Source organism: Vitis vinifera, chromosome 4, assembly GCF_030704535.1.
Source record: "Vitis vinifera cultivar Pinot Noir 40024 chromosome 4, ASM3070453v1".
NCBI lineage: Eukaryota > Viridiplantae > Streptophyta > Magnoliopsida > Vitales > Vitaceae > Vitis > Vitis vinifera.
In genome coordinates, this window is record NC_081808.1 from 16,312,835 (window position 1) to 16,322,807 (window position 9,973).

Here is a 9,973-nt window from a genome sequence, read left to right on the forward strand (position 1 = left end):
CTCAGAGGATGATTGGCTAAAACTTTTAGTTTCTCAAAGTATGGATGTCATGTGATGGCTTGGATGCAATCCCATGGAAATTTCTCGCACCTGGAAGGTAAGGTAGTCGTTTTTCATTAATGGTTCATTAATGCAAAGTTCGGTTTTTATTTCCTTTGGACAACTTCCAACGGCCAATACTTGATAAGCTTTTGGATTTCTATCCATTAGTTATCTCCTACGAGCTATTGGAAGGTGAGGTTTTCAATTCCAAGTTTTGCATTAATCCGTTAGAACCAATTTCAATCAATGGTTCTTTGAAATATGAGTTTATCACCTGGAATGACTTTGAGTTGCCAATATTTGGTAAGCTTTTGGCTTTAGACCATTAGTTATCTCTTACGAGCCATTCAAAGGAAGTCTAAGGTGAATAACCATTGATGAAATTCACTACCATCTGTTTTGCCATTTTAAAGGATTAAAACTTGATTTGCTAAATCCATACCGGTTCAGGAAGCAAGCATCACCATAGTTGCAACCCCAACGCGAGGAGCCTATCCTGAGATTTCCAATTTGCATAAGAGCCAGAGTATAGCTATCCTATCTTTGAGAAACTTGTTTTTACACCCTTTCATTTTAGTCTTTAATGTTAGCTTAGATTAGTTTAAATCTCTCTAAAGCATTTACATCTTCTTTTAAAACTAACATCCATAAGAAAATCACTTATTTTCCTAATTTGAATATCACTAGTGTTTGCGAAAACCCTTCCCAGTGAACGATCCTAGAACCACTATGCTATAGTAGCTTGGCTACTTTAGTAATAGTATTTAAGGTATAAATTTTGTTGATACGCCTTTAAAGCTAAGCTACCGTGAGTCGCATCATGTATTATGGCAGAAATTTGAATACAAGTTTGAAAAGAACTTGCAGCACTTGAATTAATTTCTAAAACAAGCAATAAACACTTATTTTAATTTTAATAAGATATTCATATACCAAGATACTGCTATTTCTCCTTTCTTTCTCTATTGCAGTCTCTTTATTTTAATTCTGAAGATTTGTTTCTAATGTAAATTGAAAACTCCAGACTTCTACTTAAATGCAAATAGATAGAATTCCTTTAATTAGTTAAAGGGTTTGGATAGAGAAGTATTAGGAATCTAGAAATTTTCTAGTACTACTACCTCATAAGACGGAAGGAAAGAGCGAAATTTTCTTCCCCTTCCATTTTCCATCAAAATTTTTAGGAACCAAACATAGTATTGGAGTCTTTGTGATTGTTTTCTTAAAATATCTTGTTTAGGGAATCCACATATAAAAATAAAAAATTTGGCATATACAATTTTAATCAATTTGTAATAATCTCATTTGTTTGAAGATGCAAGGTAAATCAATTTAATGACTTAATATAATTTAATAATTTAATTTAAATCATTAAGTAGATTAAACATATCTAGTAACCTAACTTAATTATAGCATAACTTAAAGTTAGAAATAACTTTAAATATTAATTCAAATTAATTAGCTTATTCTTAATCTCAAAAAAAAAAAAAAATCCTCGCTCACATCTAATGACAGATATTTTATAACCATGACACTAAATACATGGTAAATTTTCTATAATTAATATTTTATAGTTATTATATATATATATATATATATATATATATATATATATATATATAAATAATACTTTAAATATAGATGTTTAATAAGCAAATTTACTATTTAAGATTAATAAAAATAAATATTAGTTAAAATTAATGAGGGTAAATATATCAATTTAATCATTTAGAATTAATTTTAACTTAACTTTACCAACAATATTAATTCTTAAAGTAAAAATCAAGTAAAAGTTTTAAGTCAACAACTTAAAAATAATTTAACCTGAAGAAAACTTAAGTTACTTAAGTAATAAGAATAAGTTTTATCAAACATCTTCTATCACTATTTCAACAAGCAATTATTACTACCGATTTTAATCAATCTAATGATAACGGAGTTGTACGATTATCCATGCTACCAACCTGCATTCAATTACAATTGTAAGGTTTTCTTATCTTACTATGAAATGAAAAAAATAGAAATTATTATCCGTTAGAATCCTAGTAGTTAGTATAATGCTTTCTTAAGCTCAATGGAAATGAATCCAAATCATTTTTTTTTTCAATTTAAGGTTTGCATTGGAATGCATTAATAATTGATATTAGGAAAGTTAAAAGCTGAAGGTGACTCAAAGAATAACTAATGATGCAAATGATATTATCAAAATTATTACATATTTTATGTCTATTAGGATATTAAGCTACATAATATTTTCTTTATTTGAAAAAAAAAAATTGTATTTTGAGTTTGTTTGTAGGAAGTTAAGGCTATGTTTGGTTTCTGAAAAATATTAAGAAAAAAAATATGAAGAAAAATTATTTTCTTCAATATAATTAAAGAAAGGTCAATATAATTAAAATTATTAAGAAATTTGTATATTTTCAAATTATTTCATCTTTATATAGTAGAATTAAATAAGTAAAAAATGTTTGAAGTAGTATATAAAAATAATTTATTGACTTAAATATATTTTTTATTTTTCTTTACTTTTTATTTCTTTATATTTTTTCCATTTATTTTCTTTCCCTTACATTTTCCTTCAAGCTTTTCAAGAACCAAACATAGCCTCATAGTTTGGTGGAATATGTCTTAAATGAAATAAGGTATTTCTTTATATCTTAAAAATTTTGATATTGCAATTTCTTAGCTGGTTGTTCCCCATCAGCACACATAAACATAACCAGAACATTTTTTTAAACTAATGATAAATGCAAGAACTTATATATTTGATTTATAATATTATATTCAATGCATTTAAAATTTTCTTCTAGTGATTTTCTAGAGATAAGTTAATTACATAATAATTTAGAGTCATATTACATCAGTGAATGGTACCTTTTTGTATGTACCCATCCAAAAGGTACCATCAATTAGGTTGTGTCGTATGTGCAACTCAATATTGATCATTGCTTAGCACCATAATCTAATTCATTTGTATAGATTATATATGAGGTCCACTTGCTTTGTATTAGGGTCTATTTGATAACTGTTTTCGAGAATAATTTTTTATTTTTTACAATAAAAAAAATATATTTATCAACTAGAAAACTATTTTTAGTTTTTTATTTTCAAGAACAAAAATAAGTTATTTTTAAATAATATATATATATTATTTTACTTTTATTATTTAAATATAAATATTACAATTTTTTTTTTGTAAAGAATATATTATAGTTTTGTTTGCAATATTTATTAATAATTGTAATTATAGAGTGACCATTCTTCTTTCTTTAGAACTTCAGCCCAATTATCTTTCATAACTTTATCATCCTTATCCGGTAAAAACGACTTTAGAATCCCTTTTCAGCTATATAGGAATCTCACGTCATGTGAATAAAAATATAACGGGTTTTAAATTCCGAATTGGCTTTAGATTCTCTATTTAGTAAATAAACAAAACAAATAGTTTCGTAAATGTATCTGAATGTGCATTCCCAAAATGTATTGAACAGGTTTGGAAGCCATCAGCAGAGTCCTTGACCTCAGGAAAGGTCGATCACACATGAAATTTTTTTTTCAGATTCCTTTTAAGAAGTGAGCATTGAAATGAAGCACACCAGCAATATGATGAGCCCCACAGCCCAAACCCAATACACCCATTTCTTCCCCTTCTTCATCTGCTTGGCATAGACAAGACTATTGGTTCCACCACTGATGAAGTTCCCTGCAATTGCCACATTCTCCTCTATATCATCCATCTTCTCGCCTTGACTCTCAACCAAAACAGCCATGTCAAGGAATACTTGACGAAGCTTATCCAAGCTTCTCTGAATCTCCCTCAAGGCTTCATTCCTCTCTCTGTTCACCAAATCCCCTCCTGTTTTTCCTTCAAATGCTTCTATTTGTACGCTTCCTGTCATCATTTTCTCCACCACTTCCTCGCTTGCTTCACTTCCAGTGGCATTATAGTACCTTCTCTTGAGAGTTTCTCTATGATCCCATAAGATCCTCTCCCGCAGTGAATTGAAATCATTCATCATGTCCCTAAGCTTACTTCTCAATCCATTTGTGACTGATATTCTCGTCCTATCAACTGGACTTCCTTCTCTATATGCTTCTGATATTCTGCGGTTTCTTACATTTGATTTGTCTATAGCTTCTAGTCTTGCCTTCACAACTTTGGCCTTGCGAAGAATAGTGAGTGCATTAGAGTCCATGCGGTCTCTTAGGCCACGAAGAACCTTAGCGCTGTGAGTTGATTTAGTCTCTTCATTCAGGTTGTGAAGATCACGGACGAGATTAGTAATCTCTTCCATGACAGTCTTGATTGCGGCCACTTCTTCAAAGAACTGAGAGAGGTTCTCTTCATCTTTAGGCTTGAGTTTGCCTATTTCTATGTCTGCTTCTGCTTCTGCTTCAAGATCCATCTCTGCTTGTTTCTTTAGTTCCACATAACTTAAGAACGATTTTGTCATGAGATCATTCATTTCTGCAACTGTTTCTAGATCCACCTGTGAAATTTTTGGAAAATTCATAAGCAGATTGAGAATGATTCAATAAAAGAACATTGAAAGAAAATATGGGAACCCATTGGATTGTAAAAGAAAAAGAAGTGCACCCTTCACAGATTGAGATAAAGGGTCAAAGTCCCTGGATTCTTGGTTTCCTTTTGAATTTGTTTCTTCTCAGAGAGATCTGAATCAGATAGATAAAGATATATGAAGACAATGCCATGGAACTCCAGACAGAAATGTGAAACAAAAAATCAAATTATCCCATGAGGATAACAAAAAAATGGGTTCAAGAAATCTGGGTGATTCCGATTCCATCTTTCTTGTTTGGTTGCCAAGAAAATCAAAAAAAGAAAAAAATCCAAATTGTGAATCTCGTACTCATATTCATGTTGTTTGGTTTCAAATAAGCGAAAATGCATCACTAAACTAAGCCTAATAGTTAGGTCCCAATTAATGAAAAACCAAAGATTCAAAACTCTATCTACCAATAATTTCCAACATTTTATTCTCAAACCCATAAGAGAAGAGGAAGTTATAACTAAAAGAGAAAGGAAAGATGATACTAAAGGTGGGGTTGGTAAAACCTTGAAGAAGAAATCAGTACTACGATGCCGATGATCCTCTCTGTGTGATAGGATGTAGAGAACGACTTATCAGATCAAAAGAAAGAAATGTCAGTTTTAGAGGATGGCTCCAAAAGAAATGAGGGCATGATTGTTCAGTTAACGTTAACTTTGCCTTTTTTCAAATATTTGAAATTCCGTTCATATAGAAATAACCGTCAATAATGTAGGCAAACAGTGCGTCCCACCAAAATAGGTGTGAATTCATAACGACAGCGTACGTTAATCTCATTGGAGAATTTGTTACTTTGAATCGTGAAACCTGCCTTTGAAATCACATCCAGTCGAAAGTCTGAATATATCAGATTGATTGAACATGTACTCACCCGAAGGAATTTTCCCTTTTTTTTTTTCCAATCAATGTCGTGTTCGCATCCAATGAGAGTATATAAGAATCTCACATCGGATGTAAATGAGAGTATAAATCAATATCGCTGACCAGACTGGATCAGGCTCTGACTGTTTCAATATCGCTGACCAGACTGGAACAGGCTCTGACTGTTTTGACATGTTAATGAGGAGATTTTAAATTTAAATTTTATTCTACCCAAGCTGGTGGTTAGAAGGTCTGAATAAATAGTTTTTGCAAAATTGAGTATACATGTCACTCATAATTTTATTTTTATTCTACCCAGGTTGGTGGTTAGAAGTTCTTAATCAAAATAGTTTTCTCCAATATCTCAAACTCAAAATGTCATCATATATGAACAAAAACTAAAAACAAAACAAAAATAATCTCCATACTAAAAGTGAAAAAAAAAATATATGTGATAATCAATTTATAGGTCTAAATCATGTCAAAACCATGATCTATATTATCATGCAATATGCCTTGATGGACTGGGCTATAACTTCAGAAGAGCGCATTACTTGTGGTTGAAAAGCCTGAAAGTGCCAACTAATACATAAATACAAATCTCTGCTTTGAAAAAACACTGATGTGTTGTGGCAAAATTTGAATACAAGTTTGAAAAAGCACTTGGAGTGCCTCCTGCAAGCACTTGAATTAATTCCCAAAACAAGCAATAAACACTTATTTTAATTCAATCTACTCAAGATTTGTTTCTAATGCAAATTGAAAACTCCAAACTTCAACCTAAATGCAAATAGATAAACTCCTTTAATTAGTTAAAGGATTTGGAAAGAGAAGTATTAGGAATCTAGAAAATAAGGAATAAGGAAAATTTTCTTTTCTTCCCATTTTCATCAAATTTTTTAGGAACCAAACATAATCTTGGAGTCTTTGTGTGTTAATTGTTTTCTTAAAATATCTTATTTAGAGAATCCACGTATAAAAATAAAAAAAATTGGCATATACAATTTTAATCAATATGAAAATAATTTAATTTGTATGAAGGTGTTTAGTAAATCAACTTAATAACTTGAATTAATTCATTAAGTAAATTAAACGCGTATGATAAAATAACTTAATTATAACATAACTTGTTAAAAATAGCTCAAATTAGTATCCTTATTTTTAATCTCAAAATTTTTTTTCTCTCATTTACTCACATCCAATGGCAAATATTTTATAACAATGACTCTAATCCATGATACATTTTTTATAGTCAATATTTTGTAGTCATTTTATTTATTTATAATATTTTAAATATGGATGTTTAACAAACAAATTTATTATTTAAGATTAATGAAAATTAATGAAGATAAATATGTCAATTTGATTATTTAGAATTAGTTTTAACTTAACTTTACAAACAAACTTAATACCTAAAAGTAAAAAATCAAATAAAAGTTTCAAGTCAACAACTTAAAAATAATTTAACTTGGAGAAAGCTTATTTCATTATGTAATAAGTTTTAAGTTTTATCAAACATCCTGTATCACTCTTTCAAGAAGCAACTATTACTACCGATTTCCAATCAATCTATACATATGTTGATTTTTGAAAAAAAAATTTAAAATATATACATGAAAAAGGAAATATGAAAGAATTCACCTCCTAATTGATTTTGAGTTTTCCTGTTAATTCTTTCTTTATTCTTTTTACTCTTCTTGTGTTTTGTCTCTCTTTTAATACTATGTTTGGTTCCTAGAAAGTTTGAAGCAAGATGTAAGGGAGAGAAAATAGAGAGAAAAAGTAGAAGGAAATAAAAAGTGAAAGAAAATTAAAAATAGTTTTAAAGTCAATAAATTATTTTTATATGTTATTTCAAACCTTTTTTTTATGGATTTCTCTTTTATATATATATAGATTAAATAATTTAAAAATATAATTTTTATGGATTTCTCTTCTATATATATATATATATTAAATAATTTAAAAATATATAATTTTTTTTAAATAATTTTAATTATATTTAACTTTCTTTCGCATTTTTCATCATAAAACCAAACATGAGAAAATCATTTTCCTTAATATTTTTTTTTACCTTAGTACTTTCCAAGAACCAAACATAAGCTAAAGCTTTCAAATTTGGAAATAAATAAGTGGAATGCATTCATTTCTATTAGTTTTAGAAACAAAAAAAAAAAAAAAAAAAAAAGAAAAGAAGTAGTTGTATAATGGAAAATACGTGGACCCCAAACTTAATCCCAAGCAAATTCTATTGCCTTTTATGTCTATGGTCAAATGTAATTTAAATGAGATAAAATCCATTTGTGTTCAGAGCCTCAAAGACATTTCCATTTTTACATATTCATCCCCCTGCACATATAACACATAAAGCTGACTAGCTAAACCATATATACTAGTTTCACTTTGCGATGACCTTGATGTAGCAGCAGTGGAGGTTTGGTTTCTCAACTCTAATTCAAACATTTTCTAACATTGCAGAAGTTGATTGATCAAAGTTTCTTCCACTGTTAGAATTTGTTTTAGACATCGACAGTTGTTTCTTCTATTAATTTTTACACAACTCAGAATTTTATAATGAATAGGACACAAAATTAAAAGAGCAGCTAAGTTTCTCTCCTTCTACAAATGTTCATCGAAATCCATAATTGTGCATCCATGTATGTTGTTTTTGTTTCTATAAATCAAATGTTAATTTTTTGGATATGGGTTTATCTATGTTATTTTTCTTTCTCGAAATATCAATTTTGATGGCATTTTTTTGGGTTTAGATGAAATAATATTAATATGTAAAAAGGTTTAAAAGTGACTCAACATAATGTTCTTATTCATAGGAGTAATTTCTTTTGTGATTTGTAAATTGTAATGGTAAAAATGTATCTATACGTACTCTTATACAAATGTAATTGAAAATTAGATTATTGAAATATTATAAAAGGATAAAATTTATATTTTATAAAACAAAAATAAGATACAAAATTTGGTTGTATCAAGAAGTGCAAAAGAGAATAAAAAAAATTTGACATGTTAATAAGGATATGTTAAATTTAAATTTAAGTATAAAGTACTCAAATCTGATTTTATATACTTGATTGATAATTTTCTTTCAAGCTTGGTCACAAGTTCCGGATCAAAATAGTTTTCTCCAATATCTCAAACTCAAAATGCCATATGAACAAATACTAAAAACAAATAATAATAATAATAATAATAATAATAATAATAATAATAATAATAATACCCACTCTAAAAGTAATGAAAAAAAAATTGTATGTGATAAGTTGTTTATAGTTGGAAATCATGTCAAAACCATGATCTACACTATCATGCAATATGCCTTGATGGACATAGCTATAACTTCACAAGTGCACATTTGCTTTTGGGTGGTTTGGAAAAGAACGAAAGTGCCAACTAATGCCTTAATATAGTTTTGAAGTGCTTCCTAGACAAGCACTTGAAGTAATTCTCAAAATAATCAATAGAACACTTATTATATATTTCCTAAAAAGAAGTCCAAATTAAAAGCCAAACAATCAAATTTCGAATAAAATTTTCATATACAAGGAATATTGTTATTTCTCACAAACTAAAAACTCCAAACTCCAACTTAGGTGGTGTTTGTTTTTTTTTTTTCTTTTCTTTTTCTTTACTTAATTCTAAATAGAACATAAAATTAAATATTACTTAATAGTGCTAAGGAATAGATTGTTTGTTTTTGCAATATTTTATTTATATTAAGTATTAAAAAATAAAGAAAAACCAATATGTTATTTTTTTCATTTAGAAAAAGCTAAACATTTTGGATTTTTCTATTTACCTAAAGATTATAATAGGTCATGAAAAAATAGAAAAACAAACAACCTAAAGTTTTCCTTCAAACAGCCTAAAGTCTGAAAGCAAATTGCTTTCAGTAAAAAGTTAAAAAAACAAGCACCCTAAAGCAAATAGAGAAGTTTTCCTTTAATTATTTAAAGGATTTGGAAAGCAAAATATTATGAGTTTAGAACAAATTCTAGCAATAGCTCACAATACTATGAAGGAATTAGATTGAAGCACAACAAGACATCAAGGCACCCAAAATTCTATTCTCTCATTTTCATTGGAATATCAAGCCTTCTAAGACAAATATCTATATGATTTTCTATTTGCTTTCCAAAAAATAAAAATAAGATAAAATAAAGAATTACTACTAATTTATTAGGAATTGCTCTTCATTAAACTCTGAGTCCAACCAAAAACACTTTCCTCTCTTGAATTAGGAGATTTTTTTTTCTTTTTCTTTTTTAGGAAGAGATCATACTAGTAGAATCGGTCCATCATTTTATTTATTTAATATAGCTTTTGCTTAGTCCATTCTCTTTCTATTTGTCACTAAATTTAAGGATAAGAAATTTGTGGATACAACTATCTTTTATTTTTGAACTTTCCATTGTTGGACTTCTACAATAGATAGTCAAGAGTTTACTTGCTTCTCCAAGTCAATGTCATGTGAAAATGAT

At 28.3% G+C, this 9,973-nt stretch overlaps 1 protein-coding gene across 2 annotated transcripts; it reads right to left on the reverse strand.

Annotated features, from left to right (window-relative positions):
• Positions 1 to 3,474: 3,474 nt before the first annotated feature.
• LOC100246772 (syntaxin-112) lies at positions 3,475 to 5,620 on the reverse strand. 2 transcript variants are annotated; one of them, XM_002268659.3, is made up of 3 exons: positions 5,123 to 5,620; positions 4,643 to 4,719; positions 3,475 to 4,535 (listed from the first exon to the last, which is right to left on the reverse strand). In XM_002268659.3, exon 3 carries the CDS (start codon positions 4,509 to 4,511, stop codon positions 3,612 to 3,614), a length of 900 nt encoding a protein of 299 aa, XP_002268695.1. In that variant the 5' UTR covers positions 4,512 to 4,535; positions 4,643 to 4,719; positions 5,123 to 5,620; the 3' UTR covers positions 3,475 to 3,611. The 2 variants fall into 2 exon arrangements, with proteins under 2 accessions (XP_002268695.1, XP_059592327.1); XM_059736344.1 differs by having other exon boundaries at positions 4,643 to 5,620.
• Between the last annotated feature and the right edge of the window lie 4,353 nt (positions 5,621 to 9,973).